The sequence below is a fragment of the Nicotiana tomentosiformis genome, chromosome 12 (genome assembly GCF_000390325.3).
Source record: "Nicotiana tomentosiformis chromosome 12, ASM39032v3, whole genome shotgun sequence".
NCBI lineage: Eukaryota > Viridiplantae > Streptophyta > Magnoliopsida > Solanales > Solanaceae > Nicotiana > Nicotiana tomentosiformis.
This window is the reverse complement of record NC_090823.1, coordinates 48,103,190-48,127,312: the sequence shown is the minus strand read 5'-3', so window position 1 is coordinate 48,127,312 and position 24,123 is coordinate 48,103,190. Positions and strand designations below refer to the sequence as shown.

General features: G+C 40.2%; 2 protein-coding genes across 2 annotated transcripts; both read right to left on the bottom strand.

Annotated features, from left to right (window-relative positions):
- Nucleotides 1-8,709: 8,709 nt before the first annotated feature.
- LOC138902591 (uncharacterized) lies at nt 8,710-10,035 on the bottom strand. Its single transcript, XM_070190474.1, has 3 exons — nt 9,711-10,035; nt 9,096-9,247; nt 8,710-9,000 (listed from the first exon to the last, which is right to left on the bottom strand). The coding sequence occupies exons 1-3, from the start codon at nt 10,033-10,035 to the stop codon at nt 8,710-8,712; spliced, it is 768 nt and encodes a 255-aa protein (XP_070046575.1).
- A 549-nt stretch (nt 10,036-10,584) lies between these two features.
- Nucleotides 10,585-22,281, bottom strand: LOC138902590 (uncharacterized). The gene is made up of 3 exons (XM_070190473.1): nt 22,068-22,281; nt 11,887-12,170; nt 10,585-10,860 (listed from the first exon to the last, which is right to left on the bottom strand). Exons 1-3 carry the CDS (start codon nt 22,279-22,281, stop codon nt 10,585-10,587), a joined length of 774 nt encoding a protein of 257 aa, XP_070046574.1.
- Nucleotides 22,282-24,123: the final 1,842 nt, after the last annotated feature.

Sequence of the window (24,123 nt, the reverse complement as noted above, 5' to 3'; positions counted from 1 at the left end):
AATAAAGCAAAAGAAAAATAAGAGGAAAGAAAAGAAAATGAACAAGAGTCAATTTCTTCATTTATGCGAACAAGAAATCACATAGAGCAAATAATTCGTGCATTACAACTAGCGCATTCCTAGAATTTGCGGGGACCTCTCATTGCCGGATGTAGGCCGAATTCGCAGATATTTGACAGACATTTAGACTTTACACATTTAGATCCGAAGCAATTTATTTTTATTGATAATTTGACTGATACAAGTGGGAACAAGGATTACATCATTGTTTCATAGAACTTCATAGGCTTGGACAACTCACCCTTTTAGAAAGTAAAAGAGAAAACTAGGGATAAGGGTACAAAGGAGAAATCAACCAACTCTTATAATCATCCCCTAAATCATTTCCCATGACCTTCTCTTCTTCTAGCTCCTCTTCCGGATCTTTCTCAAACTCCTTCTCATCATCGTTGAATTCAGACTCCTCACCTGGATCTTCTCCAGGCTCTAGTCTTGACTCTATCTGGATGCACTCCACTACACGATCATCATCTTTAGCCAGTGGAAACATGTGGTCAATAGATCCTGGGACCACCAGACGATGCATAAACGTGGTTATAAGATAATGCAGCAAGATCTCATAGTAAATTTGTAAGGCAACCACCGCGTCCTCTAACAGGCTATACCCTCTCTCCTTGGGCGGGCCTTGCTTGGGCAGGCGTGTTCTTCTTCTTCATTAATCTAGACGTAATACTAAGGAGTACCCTATGAATTTTGACCCATAGGCATTGTTATCATGTCATTCCACTCTTCTTGCAGCCTTCTTATCCTGGGAACTAGATCTATCCATTGTACTCATCCTCATATACCGCTATCCTTGTCCACAGAGGAACATCTAGGATCATCCCGAACTGTTTGAGGACCCCCAAGGGTGAGTATGGTTGAATGCCTTCCAGTCCGATCAACTCAATGAAGTATTTCTGGGGAGTCCTCAAGATTGCCCTTCCACCTAACCAAGTGAGTTTCCAGTTGATCCATTCTCCTATCAGGTTGGTCAGCGTTTCCCTCCATTCTTCTTGCCCATGTGGGGAGATCCAGTGTCTCATTATTTCATTATGGCTGTGGATCATATTGCTGACACTCACGAAGTAGTCGATGGTGGCCTCTCACTAGAAGAAATGTTCAGTAGCCTAGATCTGAAGCAGCAAGTTACAACCCTTAAAGAAATCATACCCTCGCGCACATGTAGACAAAGCACTATCGGCACCAAAGTAGCTTGAAGATTGCTGCGGAAGGTTTCCAGGACCATTGGTAACAGGTTAATGTTGATACGGCCCCTTCGCTGCGGGAAGACCAATAATCCTAACAGTGCCATTGCGAAAGTGGTAGGCCTGAGACTCTCCCACGTGGAGGCTTATCCATCCGTCCTCGATACTTCTGAGGCTTTTGATGTTGGCAAGGCCTAAGGAATCCAAGAACCGGTAACTGGGCATAGTAACTAGCAATACTGGCTTTCTTCAGTTGAATGGCAGCTCTGTGAAACTTGTCACTTCTTCCAATGTCGGTACTAACTCACTATCGGTAAATTTGAATAGCACCTTAGCCGGATCCCAAAATTCTATCAACTGGTGAATGAGCACCCTATCTGCTCGGATGTTCATCAATGCAGTTAATTCTCCCAGGTGCGTCCGAACTTCATCTCCATGTTCCCGACGAATATTCTTCCACCTCTATTTCAAATTATGTGGTGCTCCATTACCATGCTAATTTCAGGGATGTTTTGGTTGATTTCTATTTTCTGAAGTGGGTAAAAAAAAGTTATTTGGGTAAGTGTTTGCTTCGGATTCTTAAGTGTCTTGTCATGTTAACGTCTTTCCACATAAGTTATGTCGTTGGATGCATGACTTATTGATATCAAGGTGGCTTTCCTAATTGTGTGTCGGCACCAAGGACCGACTCACCTAAGGTTTATGCAGTATGACCTATTTTACTAGAGTAGAATATTTCCTACTTTTTAATTGGACTTAAATCTGTGAGAAGTTATGTCAGTTGACCTGACAAAGCCATTCTCTGAAACTAGAGAGTTTTGAAAAGAAGGTTTGGAGGGATGTAAAAGACAACCCCCACGTACCATTGTGTGTGATAGTGTAGAGCCAAGACTCGATTGGAAGAAATGTGATGACAGTATATATAAAGCAGCAATAGACAAAGGTATAGCAGCAATAAGCTTGATAATCATAAAGGGCAAATAGTTATAAAGAGAAGATAAAGTAGGTAAGCATGTAATTTCAATTTCAACTATAATCAAAGCAAGGTATAAATAAATCTAGAGGCCAAATTAGTCTAAGTTTGCTAAGGTCAAAACCTAAGTGTGATATCCCCAGTAGAGTCGCCATGTTGTTGCACCCTAATTTGCACTAGTCAAGACATGATTCAACTCGTGGTTTCTCTGTTGTTGATAAAAGATAGTTGCCACCTAATATTTAAAGGTATGCTAGGGTTCCTATTTTATTACTAAGTTATATTCCTTATAGGTCTGCAAGCTGGTGAGATTATGGGTAAGAGTTCTTATTCTTCTAAGGGAAAGGGTGTTAGGCACCTCTTAAAATCTACCTGAAGTAGCTCCATAGGACTTAGACTAATTTTAAGGAACACGTTATTTATACTATGCTTAATTACTACTAAGGCATGGCTTACTATATATTAAAGGGAGTATATATGTACGACTTAGGGGGGGATGTAGGATTATAAAAGAGTTATTGAAGGTTAAGAAAGTTTTAAGAGTGGTCTATATTTTAAGGCTTGTAACTATTAAGTTATGAAAGTAATTACTTTGATGAACAAATGCTTTTATAATTTTTAAAAGATGTATATAAGAAAAGTGATTCTTAATGTACCTTAGTTTTACATATTCTGAAGAAGGCGAATCTTTGAAAATTCATTTGGGTGATTTTTCATTACTGTTTTTCATGAAAATCTGGTTTTATTCCTTGTTAGCAATGACCAGTGGTTCTTTTCTAATTCCCTTTGAAAACGGGTTGCTGTTTTTTATTAGAGCCTCGACTTCAAAAAGATCTTTAAGAGAGGTGAGTGTATGAGATGAACAAGTTATAACTAGCGTAGCGAAGATTAATTAATAACTAATTCTCTTTCAGTCCTATATTAGTTAAAGTCTGCCTTTGTTTCAGGTTAATAAAGTGTGAAGGTAAAACACATAATCTAATATATAAGTTTTAAATACATGATAATAAAACATGATAAAACAACAAAGGCAGTAAGCAAAAATAATGAAGCAGTAAACTAGGCTGTGGAAACAATGAGCAGTAAAGAAAGAAGTGAGGGAGAGAGGACTGGACTTTGATGATTGGGCCTCAACAAGATATGCCCATCAATTGACAAGCACGACTATAACTGACTGGACTCTTCAGAAAATGCAGCGAAGATGGTTTGGGTCTGAGTTCCTTAGGAACTCAGCATGCCCAAATGTATACATGCCCAAAAAAGAAAGGTCATTAGAAGTGTATTGCACATTCTCGACATATTCAAAACACATATGAAATGTATATTGACAAACAATTGGAATAAGAAAATAAACAATACGGTGGGGAAATTATATTGATGTGGTGGTTCTACTTTAGCAAATAATTTACATTGAAAACCTTTCATTGTCATTAAACATTAAACCCCTAAAGAACCAAATGTGTCAATGAATTAAGGGATAAGAAGAAAATTCCACTCAAGATCGATGCTCCCCTTGAATCCCTGACACTTCAAAGTTTTCAGGGGACTCAAGGCCCAAGGCAATGCTTGTGTTGGGGTGGGCAGCCCAACCTAGAGTCGAACTCCACTCCCAAATACCCTTAAACACTAACAACATATTTTCCTTATAGGTTTAAATGCTAATGAGGCCCTTTCAATGTAAACTAAACGCTATAGCATAACTTACCATAAAAATATACTTTCCCTCCTAACATAGGAACATATAGTCTACATTGGATACCAAACAAACATATATCAAATAAATCTAAAGATTTGAATTTAAACACATATAGGTGAGGAGCAGAAGTATCATAAGCATACCACAAAGGTTTGAACATGAGAGAAGAACAATATTCCCAAGAAAGGCAAAGCTATACATCAATAACTCAACAAATACAAAGGTTATCAAAGATATCTAGGTCATGATCAACTTTCTCAAAAGGTCTACAAATTTACGGACTACAACATGAATTCCTAAGGATTTCTACTGAATCATACTCCTAATAGTATTAGCTTCAAACAAATCATCAAGTTTTGATAGCATCAGCAAAAATCCTTATGAAATTTTAGGGATCAGATTTGGTTTTAAAACTAACAATAGAGAAAGGACTGGAGTGGTTCTGGACAAGGGATAAAATCAGGAATTAAGTAGGAACATGTAGTATTTAGTTAGCTACTTGAATACTTCAAATGCAGTAATTATTTTATGTAGACAAGGAAACTTTACACATTATAGACTTAGATTAATCATGTTATGAGGATAAAGAGTTAAAGATAAAGGAAAAATATTACATTACAACATGTTTAACTCAAACTTAAGTCTAGGTTAGTACATGAATATGAAAAATGATCACGCTTCTGTTTTCACAATTTATCACTTGGTTATAGTAGAGCAACTAGGTCCCTTTTTAGGGAAGACAGTCTTACAAGATACATGCATGTCAATTTTCAAAGGTCAATGATAACCCTAGAGGATTAGAGACAGAAGGTATGATACCAAGTAAGTTTTAGATTGAGCATGCAGCTAAAGGTGTTAACTAATCAAGAAAACAATCAAGTTCAGCCTAACAAGTTACCAGTCCTTATAACAAAGAAAAGGAAACAGGATCATGATTGTATTATGAGGAAAAACAACTTACTCTTAACATATGTGTATAATAGGACTACTGGGAATAGAGAAGAAAGTTTAATTCAAGCAAGAGTAGGTCAATAGAAGCAACAACTACTAGACAAAATAAAAGACCATAGTGGCAACTCAAAAATAGTTTAACAAACACAAGTAGAGAAGAAAACGTATAAACACTTAGAGTTTATGCTTAAGGTTAAGAGACAGCGGATATAAACTTAAACACCTTCAGATTCATCTTAGTCATGGTTATCAAATAATAATCTCAACTTCAAGACTCACAAACTACAAAGATGCAACAAATAAGGATAAAGGTCACTACAAATCTTTGAAAGCTATGAAGCTCATATGAACATGAACACATAATAAGTCAAACATGTAGACTGTTGGAAACTCAAGAACAAAGATCCGCAGGAATCAATTAATGGTTTAATCAATCATCGACTAAAAACTTAAAGTAGGACAAGTAATCACAAGTAGCCATTTGACCAACAAAACACAAGCATTAACATACTGCACATCATAAAACAACTGTAATACTCAGAATATAACTAATATATTAGCAGCATTCAAAAGAGATGAACAAAAGAGAAGAATGATAGATGTGCTGATCTTTTTGAGAGCAGCAGACCAAACGAGAGCTCTTTCTCAGTTGCTTAAGTCCACGAAAACCTCAAGTTTGAACTAGCGACAATACTCAGTAAACGAAAAGAAAAGAAACAGTAAGAGAACCTAAGGCATTGAACTCTTAAATTTCTTAGATGATTGATAGCATTTGTGTGTGTGTGTTTCTCTTCAGTATTAGTTGGTTGGCCATGTTAGGTAAGAGCATTGAAGGTTCCTATTTATAGTGGTTGTTGAAGCCTCTAGGGTTTCAAAAGATTCAAATCAGCTAGTGGAAGATGACGATGGTCGAGTGATAATAGCAAAGCAGAGGTCAAATCGGAGAACACAGGGGGGGAAAATAGTGACAAGTTTACCTGAGATGAGAGAATTTTGTTGAAGGCAAGGACTTTCGGATAAAGCTTCAATGTCCATAGGTCACTGCATTTGACCTCTGCACCTCGAATAACCATGATTAGAATCTGAGATATGCTCATGCATGCCATAGATTTAACAAAACAAAGAAGGGTCTCAGAGATTTGACCCTTGCACGATTTGGTCTAGGGTTTTTAGATTTAGGGTTTTGAATCTCCATCAACGAGAATGGAAAAAAAAAACTTTCTTCAAAGCCTAGAAACAAAATGGATGATTCTCTAAGTTTGGTTTGAAAGAAAAGATAGAATGGTGTTTCAAGCTTAAGGGGTTAGTCTTTGATGACTTAGATTTAGTGAATAAAAGGGGAAATAACAGCGGGATTTTGGCTAGGTTAGAAAGAAAGGATGATTTGATGAGAGCTTTCACGACCTTGCACGGATTTGTGCAAGGTTTTATTGATTGATGTTCATGGGCGATTTGAGAGAAAAGAGTGCAAAAGAGGAAATGAGGGCGACCGTATGAGTGAGAGAAATGATTAAGGTTTCTGAGTGAGACCAACCGGTCTCTAGGTTAAGAATGAGGGAATTGATTTGGGCCGTTGATCTTTCAGATCAACGGTCCTAATATTTTATGACTAAAATATTTTAAATGAGAGAATATGAGGTTCGTCGGATCTCTGGGTTTGGACTGCTTAGATTGAGTCTTATAAGACTAAAGAAAAAATAAAAAAAAAATTAAATGCGGGCCGTTGATAGGATAGACCAATGGTCCAGATTCATTTGTGTTTTCTTTGTGAGGGTGGGAGACGGGTGACGTGGCGTGATCTCATTGGTACAGATGGGATCACTTGGATCGCCAAGGTGGAGAGAAATGAATTGGGTCTGGGTTAGATTTGGCTTTGTGCTGAAATTTCTTTAAAGAATAATCACCCTATGTTTGATTAAGGAATTGCAGTTATAGCCCTTTAGCCTTTTACCCTTTTAAAATTAATTTAAATAAACTCAATTATTTTCAATAAAATATAGTAAAATTATAATTGTTAAATACTACTAATTATTATAATTAATTATTTGTAAAAATACTTTATTTTCTAAATTGTACTAATTTCGAATCTTCACATAGTAATCTAATTAGCCAGAAATTAAAGAATAATTTATTAAATTAATTATAGAACCTATGTATAGAAATTATTTTAATAATCCTAAAATAGTAAATATATTTGTAATTACAGATATCAATACTATGTGATTAATTTTAAAACTAATGTCTAGTTAATTTGTAAAAAATAGATATGCCTTATTAGAAAATACTTAAAAGATATTTATTGTAAATTATTAAGTATAAATAAATTAATTTAAAAGGGGAGGGTCAGAATTGGCCGTCAACACATGGTATAATGAAAGCTATTAAAACATGACTTGGGTAGGTAAACATTTGATACATCAATCATTTGTAGCAATTTGATACAATAAGAATAGGAACTTGGACAAACCATACTTGGAATTTATACAGAGAGCATGGAACCCAATTCGATAGAGGGGGTTAAGCCAACATACCTTAGTTAACATTCCTTAGGATTACTATAACGTTCCATTGTTCTTAGCAACTTCAATCTTTAGAAACATAATCAAATTGAACCATTATTAGGAAGGTATTCATAGTCTAGGTCATATAGGATTTTCATCAAATACATAGTGTGCATATTGAATTACAACTCCCTATAATGGGATTTCTTCACCCCACAACCAATCCCCAAGACAACATTTCACCAGCAATAGTTCAACGTCCTCCATACCACCTTCATTGGCACATGCATGCTCAAGGACTAACTCTCAACTCTACAATCACACCTCCTACTCTCCACATATACCTAAATTCGAAATTGAGGGCTTATGGCTTCCGATCACCATCTAATAAGCCCCATCATAAAATGTTACTCATAAAGTGATGGTACAAAATTGCATGTGAGCCAAGGATAAGGTCTTACCTCTTTAATAGAAGACTTGTGAGCTTTCATTCTTTAATCCCCAAGATTTTAGCAAAATTTTAAAGTGTAGAAGTGATAGACCTTCTCCCTCTCTCTCTAAATTGCTCCCCTTTCTCTAAAATATCAGGGTATACCTTTTAAAATAACTCTCTAAGGCCTTATATCAAAATATAGTTGGATTAGGAAATTTCCAAAAATAATCCCCGATGTCAAATCCGTAACGGATCCGCGGAACAGATCCGCAAGGGATCCGTGGTCAGCGGAACAGCTCCGCAACGGATTCGCGGTTAGCAAAACAGATTTGTGGTCACATAATGGACCACAAAATGTCCCTCAAAATTGAGTTGTTCCTCACTCATTCTGCGGTCATTGGAACTGATTTGCGATTGCATAATAAGCCACAGAATCGCCAGTTTCTGCAAATGTTTCTACTAATTCCACGATGCATTGCAAAGTCCATAAAAATATAAATCCATGGTGAACTTTTATAGGTCCTTACATCCTCTCCCGCATAGGATCATTCCTCCTCGAATGAGGATTAGAGTCCACCATAGACACCCAATATGACTCAACCTTTTATTCACACACCAAGAGTTCCAAATTTTGTTAATTCCCCAAATTTCCAAAAATTTCGGCAGAGTTTCTTATTTATTTGGGCCTATCCACCTAATAAAGAGCCCAGAAACCAATCCTAACAGCCTTCATGACACAATAATGCATCATAGTATGAAAACAGTACCAACGATAACATAATAAGCATTGCATTATCAAAAAGGGGCATCCTAGCATAAACTGTACAAGTTTGAATATAACTCATAGATAGTAAACTTCTAACATTCTTTAAAACACAACCATTTGATTACACAAACAAGTAAGGGTATTACCTCTTCATTTCTTCCTCAGCCTCCCAGGTGGCCTCTTCAACTTGTTGGTATCGCAAAATCACTTTGATGGAGGAAATCTCTTTATTCCTCAACTTCCAAACTTGTCTATCAAGGATGGCAACCAAAATCTTCTCATAAGTCAATTCTTCATTAACTTCAATAGCCTCCACTTGGACAATGAGAGACGGATCTCCAACTACCTTCTTCAACATAGATACATGAAATACCGAGTGCACTAAGGACATCTCTGGAGGTAACTCGAGCCTATATGCCACTTGACCAACCCTCTACAAGATCTTGTAAGGGATGATATATCTTGGACTCAGTTCCCTTTCTTCGCAAATCGCATTATGCGCTTCATGGGCAAGACTTTCAAGAATACCCAATCATCCTCTTTGAACTCCAAATCTATGCGACGCACATTCGAATAGGACTTCTGGCGACTCTGAGCGGTTTTTAACCACACCTTAACGATCTTGACCTTCTCCATAGCTTGATGCACGTGGTCTAGCCCTATAAATTCTTCTTCTTTGACTTCAAACCAACCAATGGGAGATCAATATCTTATACCATATACAGCTTCAAACAGCGCCATCTGACTGCTAGCATGATAGTTGTTGTTGTAGGCAAATTCTATGAGTGGAAAATGATCATCCTAACTACTTGAATTCAAGAAAACAAGCACGCAATATATCTTCAAGTGTATGTATAGTCCGCTCTACTTTCCCGTCGGTCTGTAGATGGAAAGTTGTACTAACATTCACTTGAGTCCTCAAACCTTGCTGAAATTTCTGACAGAAACTAGGGGTAAACTGCGTTCCTCGATTTGAGATGATAGAAACTGGAGTGCCATGCAACCGAACTATCTCCTTAATATACAACTGAGAATAGTGTTCTACTATATTGGTGGCCTAAACAGAAAAAACGTGTAATGATTTCATGAGTCGATCCACAATCACCTAATTCGTGCCAAACTTGCGAGGCGTGTGAGGTATACCTACTACAAAGTTCATGTTTATCATCTCCCACTTCCACATTGGAAATTCTATATTATGTGCCAAATCATCGGGCTTCTGGTGTTCTGCCTTCACTTGCTGACAGTTTGGGAATCTAGCCACAAAGTCCGCTACATCCTTTTTCATGTCATTCCACCTGTAGACTTCCTTGAGATCATGGTACATCTTCATAGATCCTGTGTGCACGAAATACTTGGAACTGTAATCCTCGGTCATGATTCTCACCTGCAGACCATCTATATTTGGAACACACAATCGCCCTTGGTACCTTAGCATACCATCATTCGTGCTAAGAGAAAATGCCATGTTTTTGTGTTTATGAATCCCCTCTTTTAATTGCACCAACAACGGATCATTGTATTGTTTCTCCTTGAATTCCACTACAAGTGATGACTCAACCCTATTTTGCACCATCACCCCACTTTCACAAGATCCATGAGCCGGACTCCCAAACTAGCAAACCTGTGAACCTCTATGGCCATCGGTCTTTGGTGTGCCTCTAAGTGAGCCAAACTACCCGTAGATTTCCAGTTAAGAGCATCCGCCACAACATTAGCTTTTCCCGGATGATAGAGAATGTTGATACAGTAGATCTTGAGTAACCCAAGCCACCTCATTTACCTTAGATTCAACTCCTTCTTCTTGAAGATGTATTGTAGACTCTTATGGTCCGTGAATATGTCCACATGGACCCCATACAAATAATGATGCTAAATCTTCAATACAAACACCATAGTCGCAAGTTCTAAGTCATGTGTAGGATACTTCTTCTCATGGTTCCTAAGTTTCCTAGAAGCATAAGCGATCATTTTGCCATGTTTCATTAATACACACCCAAGTTGAACCCTCGAGGCATCACAATACATAGCGAACCCATATGTACCCCTCCGGTAAGGTCAACACCGGTGTTGTGGTTAACCTTAACTTCAACTCTTGAAAGCTCTTTTCACAAGCATCTGACCATTGAAACTTAGTTGCATTATGCATCAGATTGGTCAATGGAGAGACAAGAGAAGAGAACCCCTCCACGAACCTCTTGTAACACCAAGCTAAGCCCAAGAAACTGCAAATCTCTGTCGGAGTTGTAGGTATAGGCCAATTCTTCACAGCTGCAATCTTCTGAGGGTCAACCTTGATTCCCTCACAGGAGACAACATGACCCAAGAAAATGATGGACTCGAGCCAAAACTCACATTTCAAAAATATTTCATACAACTTGTGATGATATATAGTGTGCAAAACTGTCGTGAGATGATCCGCGTGGTCCTCTCGACTTCGTGAATATACCAGGATGTCATCAATGAACACTATCATGAAAGAGTCGAGGAAAGACTTGAAGACTCAATTTATAAGATCCATGAATGTTGCAGGAGCATTTGTTAATCCAAAAGACATCACCAGAAATGTAAAGTGAACATACCGAGTCCTGAAAGCTATCTTCAGAATATCCTACTCCATGATCATCAATTGGTGATACCCTGATCTTAAATCGATCTTGGAGAACTACTTAGCACATTAAAACTGATCGAACAAGTACTTACTCTTGATTGTGACCTTGTTGAGCTGCCGATATTCGATACACATACTCAATGACCCATACTTTTCCTTACAAAGAGAACTAGTGTGCCCCAAGGCGACACACTCGGTTGGATGAAACCCTTTTCTAGAAAGTATTTCAACTACTCTTTCAGCTCTTTCAATTCTATCGGAGCCATTCAATAGGGTGGAAGATCGGCATAACATCGATCCCAAATTTAATCTCCCTGTCTGGTGGGATCCCAGGAACCTCACAAGGAAAGACCTCCGGAAATTCATTCACAACCTACACAGACTGAAGTGTCTGTGCCTCAGCGTTAGTATCCGTGACTCGGACCAAATAATAGATACATCCCTTGCTGATCATATTTGTGGCCTTAAGGTAAGAAATAAACCTACCCTTTGGCACAATATAATCCCCCTTCCACTCAATAAATGGCTCGTCTAGAAACTCAAACCCAACGGTTCTAGTTTGGCAGGTAAAGCATGAGTAAAGCCAGTCCATCCCAATTATCACATCAAAATCCACCATCCCAAATTCAATAAGATCGGTTGTGGTGTCCTGACTATGCATTGTGACAATACAATCCCTATAGACCCACGTGGCCACAATAGACTGACCAACTGGATTAGATACAGAGAATGGCTCACAAGTTGTTCTGGTTCTATTTTGAATTCCATAGCAACAGAAGGAGTGACATATGACAAAAAGGAACCAAGATCTACAAGTGCATACACATCATGAGATTGGATAGTCAGTATACCTATGACAAAATCTGGAGAAGCCTCTGAACTCTGGCGGTATCTCATAGCATAGAACCTACCGGGTCCTCTCACACCCTGGGCACCACCTCTAGCTACACCACGCCCTGCCGGTGCCGGAGTACCCCGAGCTGGAGGAGGTCCTACAAAAGTAATAACTGTTGTTGATACCCAATTTTACCCTCATATTTTATAATGTATTCCATATACTTTCAAAATATCATTTATGCATTATTACCTAATTTACAACAGTCATATAAGTATTTTCTATAATTGTTTAAAGCTTTAAATTTGATTTTTTCGCATATTAATTTGTTTAAATATTTATTAATTATTTCTTTAAATTATTTTAAGGTGATTTAATCATCTAATTTATCAGTCTATACCCTTGTGCATATTATAATATTTCATCTTCATTTAACACAATTGTATTTGCATTTTGTTATTTTATCTATACTATTTACAATAATAGCCTAAATTCTATACATAATTGAATTTATTATGTTATTTATGCTAAAATAGCATTTTTATATTTTTATAATGTTAAGATATTATTTTTAAGCATTTTACTGCATAAATAATATTTTTATTATTTATTAAATCATTTTTTACAAATTATGTTTAATGAATTTCATGTGTTTAAGTTATAGCCCAATTTTGAACCAATTCCGGACCAAAAACAAGGCCCAAGACATTTAGCCCAGTTTTTGGCCCAACCAAACGACCCCTTTTAAATCCGGTCACGACACATTTCAATTAACCCGCACCGCTTCCCATTCGATCATGGCCGTTGATCTTAAATGATCAACAACCCATAATAAACCAGACCCTTCTCCTTATAACCCCTTACCCTAACTCTAAAGACCACTTCTCTCATTCAGCCGCCTCTATACACTCTCGAACCTTCTCCTCTCTTCTGCAAACTCTAGCAGCCTCCACCTAATTTCTCTCTGATTCCGACCAAGAAATGGAATCCATCTATGATCTGCTTACTTTATTAGCCTTCTCCCGTTATTGGTCGTCCGTTTATGGTATTACTTAGGTACTTGCCTAACTTTGGCAAGTACCACTTCTAAGATTGGACTGGAATAACTCGAATCTTTGGATTCTTTATGGTACTCCATCTATATATGCTCACCAAGGAGTGATTTGCACCTCTGGTTCGATTTTCAGACTATTGAACCCAACTAGGGTTTGAGATTTTGCATCTCCTCTACTTATTTTGATTTGCATGAGATTTGTTATTTCCTTATTTGTGTTTGATTGATTGTTTTCCTTGTTTATTAGTCCTAATTTGTCACAATATAAACCCCTTACCCGTTTCCCCTATTACTCTTTCACTTTTACGCATTCTACTACTTTGAAATTTGAGACCTTGGTCGGCTGAAAGCCAAGGCCACCGGAATTCAATTATTGCTCGTTTCTCAATATGAGCACTGCCCGGGGTTCATTCGAAACCCTTGAGAACTCTGACGCACTTAGATTCTGGGAGTCATGTTGTTTATTGCTAATTGAGTTGCTGCTGGAACTTAATCTTCTTGTTCGTTTAATTTGCAACTGGTGAGTACCTTGACTCTTGCAATTCTATTTTTAGTTGTGGTCAGGCTCTGAATATCCATATTTTTTGAATTTTTTGAACAAATATGATTTCAATGTGTTGTTACCTTTGTTTGCAATCATATATGCCTTAAAGTTAGCCTATGGTCCTATTTTCGCTAGCATCTAAACTTGCCTAAATCCAATACTTGGACATCTTCTTGCTATGTATAACTTTGACCATCTTTAACATGCTCAGTCTACTATGTTTATGCACACATGAGTTTCCTATGTTTGTTTCTTTCCCATGTTCATGCCTTGCTCTGCATTCTTGTATTAAAACTCTTAGGATACTTATTCGTGCATAAGATTTGCTCGATTATACTTCTCTATGCTAAGCAATTCAGGCATAACTTGCTACTTGCTCACTTTTCTTAAAATAATTATGTCTATATGAATTTTTAACTCTTCAGGCAAGCATGTTACTCTAACATTTGCGAACCCCAATCCTTACTATAGTTGCCTGCTTTGCTACCATTATGTTCTGTAGACTCATGCCTGCTAGTACTAGCTTTGCTCGAGTTTAATATGCCTAGGGAATCTTTGATGTGCATAACTGAACTTTCTAAATGTGATCAATTTGTATTAAGTACTTGTTTACTGATTAGGAGTGGTGTTGAGTTTGTGATATTGTTGACCCTAAGTTTCTTTAATAGGTTTCCTTAGTAAGACTTCTACTTGCCTTGAATTAGCCTACAATTCTTAGTTATATCCTGCCTTGCATTCTTATGTTCTTCTTGGGAAGGCTGTTGTGGTATCTACCCCAAGGGGAGTCTCTTGAGCATGTCATTGTCACTTGTTAATCTCCTTAGAACCAATTCATTCCCTTAACTCCCATTCTTAATTTCTTGCTTTGCAGATTCATGTTTCCTATAACTATCAGGTATATCTTAAGAAGTCTATACTTTGAACTTATTTGCTAGTTTTAAGGCCTACATATGTGCTCATGCTTAGTGATTGTAAGGCCGTTGTACATGCGTGCCCTCCCACCTGTTATACATCACCCTTAAGGTGATACTTAGAAAATCTTTCTATTGATGATTGTGATAATAGGAACCCATGTGTCTTTGCTTGAACTCTGAGTGTCACGATCCAAATCCTAACCTGTCATGATGGCGCCTAACGGGGTACTAGGCAAGCCGATCATTACGAAATAACTTCGACACTTTTAATAGAAAATGGATTTAAAGCTGTTTAAATAATAAAACTACTCATAAACAGGATAGAAAATCAAAAACATAACGTAGAAATTCCCAACATCGGGGTGTCACTGAGTACATGAGCATCTAAATATCACAAGTCTGGAAAATACTATCTATCATAGTCTGAAAGTAACTACAATAAGTGGAAGGGTAGGTAAGGAGAAACAAGGTCTGCGAAAACGTCGAGCAGCTACCTCAAAATCTCCGAAGGGTCAACTGTATAGTGAATTAATGCCCGCCGTGTTCGGAAATACCTGAATCTGCACACGAAGAGCAGAGTGTAGCGTGAGTACAACCAACTCAGTAAGTAACAAGACTAAATAAAGCACTGAAAGTAGTGACGAGCTTCAGTGTTATAGTTCAATTATAGTGATTTTAACATAGGAAGGTAGACATGCTTTCAAGTTCGATAAATTAGGTCAAAACAATTACTTCATGACAAGTTTAAGTGAAATAGAGTGTAATATATTTCAGAAATTTCAAGATATTGATGCATGGAAGCCAAGTGCAACAATAATGAAATCAAATGCATCCTTTCAGGGCCACAGTCACTCAGCCCTCCCTTTCACTCAGCACTCGGCACTCGACACTCGCACTTAGTAGGCACCTGCGCTCACTGGGGTGTGTACAGACTCCAGAGGGGCTCCTTTAGCTTAAGCACTATAATCTGCACGGACAACTCACGTGCTATAGTATAATATCTGGATCCGTACGGACAACTCACGTGCTGCACGGATAACTCGCGTGCTATAGTATCAATATCTCACAATCAAGCCCTTGGCCTCACTCAGTCATAAATCTCTCCAGTCTCTCAGGCTCTTAGTAATCATTAAAATCAACCCCAACAGAAATGCTATAATGTATGGCAGAGGACTGCAAATCCCTTTTTACACAGTTCAAATCTGGGTGTCGCCTGATCAACAAAAAACACAAAATCTCTTCTTTTCTTATGTTCTATTGATATAACCCGCCGAATGATTCCCCAGCAGAAGCAAGGAGAGCAGATTGTTGATACTTGTTTGATTCCAAATATCTGGAATGGGGGTTTTTCTAAAATATTGTAAATATCCCTGCGTTGCATATTTAGGCTTCAAGGAAATATTCGAATGCTAGAGGGGCCATCAAGACTTCGCAATTACCTTCTACTACAAATCAAAAATGTCTATTATTAATGCATTGTATAATGACTGGACCTTGAATTAGATTGCAGAGCCCGATAGGAAATCGAAATAGTTGTAGAAGGGCCGGAAGATACTTTATTATATACGAGGAACTCACGAAAATCTCTGAGTGCTCAAGCATCCAATCAATTGAAATGAGGGTCAACCAAAAAGAATAGGACCTATTATTCCTCCATGTTCCACTAGTAACAAGGAACAACAGAGACTGAGATATAATATACAAATAAATGGTGAGTGAATACAAAACAACAATTTAGCAGATAATTCAACATGTACACGACCTCTGTGGGTCCCTACAGTGCCAACACATAGTCGAAACATGATTTCTAACATAATTTGTGGTTCTATTTCTCTAATACATGGAGAATGTAGCGATAACAACAGATTATTCAACTATACAGTTCCATGGAATTTGACCAAGTCGCAATTCCTATAGTGCATGCCCACACGCCCATCACCTATCATGTGCGTCACCTCAAAACTAAATACATGACACGTAATACGGGGTTTCGTAAGCTCATAATCAAATTTAAAACTGTTACTTACCTCAATCCGAGCAAATCTCTACTCCAATATACCCTTGCCTTGCGAAACAGCCTCTGAATGCATCGAATCTAACCATAAACAATTAGATATAATCAATATAGGCTTTAATCAACTGTATAGGAAAATACTAAGCTATTAATCAAAAGTCAAAAATTGACTGAAAAGCCAGCCCCCGTGCCCACGTCTCGAAATCTAATAAAAGTTACAGAACCCAAAATCGCATTCAACCACGAATCCATCCACACCAAAATTACCCAAATCCGAGAACAAAATCTCGATCAAAACCTCAAAATTGGGTCTAAGAACTTTCCTCCATTTTCCCCAAAATTTCCCCCCCAAATCACTAATTTAATGATTAAATTAAAGACAAAATCAAGAAATTTAACCAAAACTAGGTAGGAATCACTTACCCCAATCACACACTTGAAAATCTCTCTCAGAATCGCCTCCCACCGAGCTCCCAAATTAATTTTTTGTGTTATGAACTCAAACCCTTGTTTTGAAATATTTAAAGTTCTGCCCAGTGATCCTTAACCGCGATCGCGGAAATAGCCTCGCGATCACGAAGCACAACTAAGCTGCCCCAGAAATCAAGCCTACGCGAACACAGAGACCTCCATGCGAACATGAACCTATGCTTCCTCCAACCTACGGGATCGCGTCTCCCCTCCCGCGATCGTGAAGCACAACCGCGTGAGAACCAGTTGCCTCCTCTCCTCTTCGCGAACGCGACAATGCCCACACGTTCGCGATGCACTGACTAGCCAAATCTATATGATCGTGTACCACCACTCATGAACGCATAGGGGAACAATCACCACTGCCCCAAACAAGCCTACGCAATTGCGTCCCCTTTCATGCGATCGCGTACAAGGAATCCAGATCAAAGACACCAGAAAACTCAGCCATAACACCAAGTTCAAAATTGACCCGTTAACCATACGGAACTAACCCGAAGTCCCCGGGACCTCAACAGAACATACCAACAAGTCCTAAAATCTCGTACGAACTTAGTCGATCCATCAAATCACATCAAACAACTTCAAAAACACGAATTGCACCCCAATTCAAGCCTATTGAAACTAAGGAAATATAACTTCTACAAATGGCGCCAAAACCTATCAAAACACATCCGATTCACTCCAAATTTTGCACACAAGTCACATTTGACATTATGGACCTACTCCAACTTCCGGAATTGGAATCCGACCCCGATATCAAAAAGTCCACTCCCGGACAAACTTTTCAAAAATCCAACTTCGCCATTTCAAGCCTAATTCCACTACGTATCTCCAAATCACAATCCGGACACGCTCCTACGTCCAAAATCATCCAACGGAGCTAACATAACCATAAAAACTCCATTCTAGAGTCGCTTACTCATAAGTCAACATCCAGTCAACCATTTCAATTTAAGCTTTCACTAGGAGACTAAATATCGCATTTCATTCTGAAATTCCTCCGGACCCGAATAGACTACCCTGGCAAGTCACATAACAGCTATAAAGTATAAAATTAGTAGTAAATCTGGGAACGGGGCTACCACTCTCAAAATGACCGGCCGAGTCGTTATACTCCCCCTCTTAAACAAACGTTCTTCCTCGAACGGGTCTAGAAACGTACATGGAGTCTCATATAGGTGTGGATATCTGCTCTGCATCACCCGCTCGGTCTCCCAAGTAGCCTCCTCAACTGCCTGACCTCTCCACTGCACCTTCACTGGTGCTATGTCCTTTGACCTCAACTTTTGAACCTGCCAACCCAAAATGGCCATCGGCTCCATATCATAAGTCAAATTACCATCCAACTGAACCGTGCTGAAATCCAAAATATGAGACGGATCGCCGACATACTTCTGGAGCATAGAAACAAGAAACACTAGATGCACACTCGACAAACTAGGTGGCAAGGGAAGCTTGTAAGCCACCTCCCCAATCCTCAGAAGTACCTCAAACGGCTCTATATACCAAGGGCTCAACTTGCCCTTCTTCCCGAACCTCATAACACCCTTCATGGGTGAAACCTTGAGCAATACCTTCTCCCTAACCATGTAAGCGACATCACGGACCTTCCTGTCGGCATAACTCTTCTGTCTAGACTGCGCCGTGTGAAGCCACTCCTGAATCATCTTAACATTGTCCAAAGCATCCTGGACCAAGTCAGTACCCAATAGCCTAGCCTCACTAGGCTCAAACCAACCCACCAAAGATCTATACCATCTCCCATACAAAGTCTCATACGGAGCCATCTGAATGCTCGGCTGGTAGCTGTTATTGTAGGCAAACTCCGCGAGTGGCAGAAACGGATCCCATGAACCCCCCGAAATATTGGACACAAGCGCGTAGCATGTCCTCCAATATCTGAATAGTGCGCTCGGACTGTCCGTCCATCTGAGGGTGAAATGTTTTGCTCAACTAAACCTAGGTGCCCAACTCTCGCTGCACGGCTCTCCAAAAGTGCGATGTAAACTGCATGCCCCGATCTGAAATGATGAACATTGGCACGCCGTGGAGGCGGACGATCTCTCGGATGTAAATCTCAGCCAACAGCTCTAAAGAATAAGTAGTACCAACTAGAATGAAGTGCACGGACTTGGTCAGTCGATCCACAATCACCCAAATAGCATTGAACTTCCTCGAAGTCCGTGGGAACCCGACTACAAAATCCATGGTGATACGCTCAAATTTCCACTTTGGAATCAATAGTCTCTGAAGCAATCCACCCGTTCTCTGATGCTTATACTTTACCCACTGACAGTTGAGACACCGAGCTAGAAACCCCACTATATCCTTCTTCATTATTCTCCACCAATAATACTACCTCAAGTCTTGATACATCTTGGCGTCACCCGAATGAATGGAATACCATGAACTATGGGCCTCCTCAAGAATCAACTCACATAGCCCATCTACATTAGGCACACAAATCCGACCTTGCATCCTTAATAACCCATCATCCCCAATAGTAACATCTCTGGCATCACCATGCTGAACCGTGTCCTTGAGAACAAGCAAATGGGAATCGTCATACTAGCGCTCTCTGATGCGATCATATAAGAAAGACCGAGATACCACACAGGCTAGAACCCGATTGGGCTCCGAGACATCTAATCTCATGAACTGGTTGGCCAAGGCCGGAACATCAACTGCAAGAGGTCTCTCACCAACAGGAATGAATGTGAGGCTACCCATTCTCACCGCCTTTCTACTCAGGGCATCGGCCACCACATTGGCCTTCCCGAGATGATATATAATAGTGATATCATAGTCCTTTAGAAGCTCCAACCATCTATGTTGCTTCAAATTTAGATCCTTCTATTTGAACAAATGCTGGAGACTCAGATGATCAGTAAACACCTCACAAGACACACCGTAGAGATAATGCCTCCAAATCTTCAATGCATGAAAGATGGCAGCTAATTCCAAATCATGAATAGGGTAGTTCTTCTCGTGAGGCTTCAACTGACGCGAAGCATAAGCAATCACTCTACCTCCCTGCATCAAGACACACCCAATACCGATCCGAGAAGCATCACAATACACTGTATAAGAGCCAGAAGCTGAAGGTAGAACTAGAACTGGAGCTATGGTCAAAGCAGTCTTGAGCTTCTAAAAGCTCTCCTCACACTCATCCGACCACCTGAAAATAGCACCGTTATGGGTCAATTTGGTCAAAGGTGATGCAATAGATGTGAAACCCTGCACGACGCGATAATAATAACCGGCCAAGCCGAGAAAGCTCTGAATCACTATAGCTGAGGACAGTCTGGGCCAACTTTGAACCACCTCTATCTTCTTTGGATTCACCTGAATACCCTCGCTGGATACCACGTGCCCCAAGAATGCCACTAAACTAAGCCAAAACTCACAGTTGGAGAACTTTGCATAAAGCTTCTCCTCCCTCAACTGCTGCAACACAATCCTCAAATGTTGGGCATGCTCCTCCTGGCTACGAAAGTACACTAGATGCATGAATGTTGCTGGGGCGTTGGTCAGCCCGAAAGACACCACAAGGAACTCATAATGACCATAACAAGTCCTGAATGACGTCTTTAGAATATCCGATTCTAGAATCTTCAACTGGTGATACCCAGACCTCAAGTCAATCTTAGAGAACACCCTCGCTCCCTAAAACTGGTCAAATAGATCATCAATGTGCGGCAAAGGATACTTGTTCTTGATTGTTACTTTGTTCAACTACCTGTAATCAATGCACATCCGCATAGTACCCTCATTCTTCTTCACAAACAGAATCGGTAAACCCCAAGGCGACATACTAGGCCTAATGAACCCCTTATCAAGAAATTCCTGAAGTTGCTCCTTAAATTCCTTCAACTCGGCTGGTGCCATACGATACGGAGGAATAGAAATTGGCTGAGTGCCCTGCACCAAGTCAATACCAAAGTAAATATCCCTGTCGGGCGGCATGCCCGGCAGGTCTGCAAGAAATGCCGCCCGGCAGGTCTGCAAGAAATACATCTGGAAATTCTCGCACCACCGGAACAAAATAAATAGAGGCAGTATTAGCACTATCATCCCTCACAAAGGCCAAACAAGATAAACAACCCTTCCCAACCATCCGTTGGGCCTTCAAATGTGAAATCACTCTACTGGGGACATAGTCTAGAGAACCTCTCCACTGAATACTTGGCAACCCCGGCATCGGCAATGTCACAATCTTAGTGTGACAATCCAGAATAGCATGACATGGAGACAACCAATCCATACCTAAGATCACGTCGAAGTCCACCATACTAAGCAATAAAAGATCAACTCTAGTCTCCAATCCCCCAATAGTCACTACACACGATCGATACACACGGTCCACAACAATAGTATCTCCCACCGGCGTAGATACATGAACAGATGAAACTAAGGACTCACGGGGCATATCCAGATAATGAGCAAAATACGATGATACATACGAATAAGTGGAACCAGGGTCAAAAAATACATAGGCATCCTTGTGGCATACTGAGACAATACCTTTGATCACTGCATCGGAGGCAACAACATCTGGTCTGTCAGGAATAGCATAGAATCGGGCCTGACCGCCACCTGATCAGCCTCCCCTGCTAGGGTGACCTTTAGCCACCTGGGCCCTAACCCGAGTTGGCTGAGTGGGTGGTGTAACTGTTGGTGCTAGTGCCGTCGGCTGAGAACTCTGTTGTGGAGCCCCACTCAATAACCTAGGGCAATCTCTCTTGATATGACCAAAGTCTCCGCACTCGAAACAACCCCTCCTCTGATAGAACTGTTTCTCCTGATAAACCAAGGAACTACTTGTAGAAACCTGAGCGAATGAGGCATGGTGAGAGCTCTGCGCTGGTAGTGCACTCAATGAAGACTGGCCTGCGTGAGCACTGTAAGAACCGTGGCTAGCTGATACACCGCGATGAGCTAGATGAGCCGTTTGAGCGGGACTTTAAGGACGACCCATGTTGTGGTGGGACTGCCCCTAGAAGGTACACCACCGAAACCACCCGAACCTCAAGTCCTCTTGGCCTCCCACTCACCACGCTCCTGGCTACGAACCATCTCTATTTGCCAAGTAATGTTAACCACCTCATCAAAAGTAGCACCAGACACACTTTCCCGAGCGATAAGCAACCACAACTGATATATGAGGCCATCAATGAACCTCCTAATCCTCCCCCTATCAGTGGGAACCAACCAAACTGCGTGACGCGCCAACTCAAAAAACCTCATCTCGTACTGCATCACCGACATGCCCTCCTATCGTAACTACTCAAACTGTCTGCACAGCTCCTCCCTACAAGATTGCAGCATGAACTTCTCCAAGAAAAGAATGGAGAACTCCTACCATGTAAGAGGTGCTGCACCGACAAACATGTGCTTCTCGTAAGCCTCCCACCATCTAAAGGTAGCCTCAGTAAACTGAAAAGTAGTGAATGAGACCCCACTGGTCTCTAGAATATCCGAAGTGTGAAGAATCCGCTAGCACTTATCCAAGAAACCCTACGCATCCTCTGACTCAGAACTACTAAATGATGGAGGCTGAAGCCTCCCAAATCTCTCAAGTCTCCTCTGCTCATCATCAGCCATAACGGGGACCATCGGGGCCTGAACAGCTGCAACCAGCTAGGCTGGTAGTACCCCCTGTGTCTGAAGTCCCTGCATTACCTGCTCTATGCCCTGAGCAAGGCTAGTGCAAACTGTCAATATTTGGGCCAACACCTCCTGAAGGCCTGGAATCACAATGGGCACAGTTGGTGCCTGAGCTGGCCCCACCGGTTCAGCTATATCTGGAACAATTGGTAGATCTGCAGGCGCTACTCTAGCTATTGTACGAGCTGCACCTTTGACCCTATCAAGGCCCCTACCGCAACCTCGGCCTCTCGTGGCCCTAGCTAGTGGTACTGGTGGCTGTCTGTCCAGTCCGGTAGCACGTGTCCTCACCATCTGTGAGAAAAATAATACAAAAGTTTAGTTACCAGAATCAATAAATCCGCACAACAAGAATACGAAAATATGAAGTTTCCTAAGGGTTTGCAGCCTCTCGAAGATAAGTACAGACGTCTTCATACCGATCCGCAAAACTCTACTAAACCTGCTCATGACTCCTAAGACCTATGTAACCTAGGCTCTGATACCAACTTATTACGACCTAAATCCTAACTTGTCATGATGGCGCCTAACGTGGTACTAATGGATTTAAAGCAGTTTAAATAATAATACTCCTCATAAATAGGATAGAAAATCCAAAACACAACGCGGAAATTCCCAACATCGGGGTGTCACTGAGTACATGAGCATCTAAATATCACAAGTCTGGAAAATATTGTCTATCATAGTCTGAAACTAAATACAATAAGTGGAAGGGTAGGGAAGGAGAAACAAGGTCTGCGAAAATGTCGAGCAGCTACCTCGAAATCTCTGAAGGGTCAACTGTGCAGTGAATCAATGCCCACCATGTCCGAAAATACCTGAATCTGCACACGAAGTACAGGGTGTTGCGTGAGTACAACCAACTCAGTAAGTAACAAGACTAAATAAAGAACTGAAAGTAATGACGAGTTTCACAGTTATAGTTCAATTACAGTGATTTCAACATATGAAGGTAGACATCCTTTCAAGTTTGATAAATTAGGTCAAAACAGTTATTTCATGACAAGTTTAAGTGAAACAGAGTGTAATATCTTTCAAAAATTTCAAGATAGTGATACATGGCAGCTAAGTGCAACAATAATGAAATCAAATGCATCCTCTTAGGGCCATAGTCACTCAGCCCTCCTATTCACTCGGCACTTGACACTCGGCAGTCGGAACTCGGCACTCAGCACTCGCACTCAGTAGGCATCTGCACTCACTAGGGGTGTGTACAGACTCCGGAGGGGCTCCTTCAGCCCAAGCGCTATAATCCGCATGGATAACTCACGTGCTATAGTATAATATTTGGATCCCCACGGACAAAGCATGTGCTGCACGGACAACTCACATGCTATAGTATTAATATCTCACAATCAGGCCCTCATCTTCACTCAGTCATAAATCTCTCCAGTCTTCAGGCTCTCAGTAATCATAAAAATCAGCTCCAACAAAAATGGTATA

Bases quoted from the DNA above. Each gene is read 5' to 3' on its own strand.
- LOC138902591 (XM_070190474.1), bottom strand. From the start codon at position 10,035: ATGGCATTTTCTCTTAGCACGAATGATGGTATGCTAAGGTACCAAGGG. The intron at 9,248-9,710 runs GTATACCTCACA...GTTGGTTTGAAG, and splicing joins AAACATGAACTTTGTAGTAG to TCAAAGAAGAAGAATTTATA. The intron at 9,001-9,095 runs GTATTCTTGAAA...AAGATCTTGTAG, and splicing joins AGTTCAAAGAGGATGATTGG to AGGGTTGGTCAAGTGGCATA.
- LOC138902590 (XM_070190473.1), bottom strand. From the start codon at position 22,281: ATGTCGGTGATGCAGTACGAGATGAGGTTTTTTGAGTTGGCGCGTCAC. The intron at 12,171-22,067 runs GTGAGTGGGAGG...TTACTTTTGTAG, and splicing joins GGTTCGTAGCCAGGAGCGTG to GACCTCCTCCAGCTCGGGGT. The intron at 10,861-11,886 runs GTCAGTCTATTG...GAGGGAATCAAG, and splicing joins CTCTGTATCTAATCCAGTTG to GTTGACCCTCAGAAGATTGC.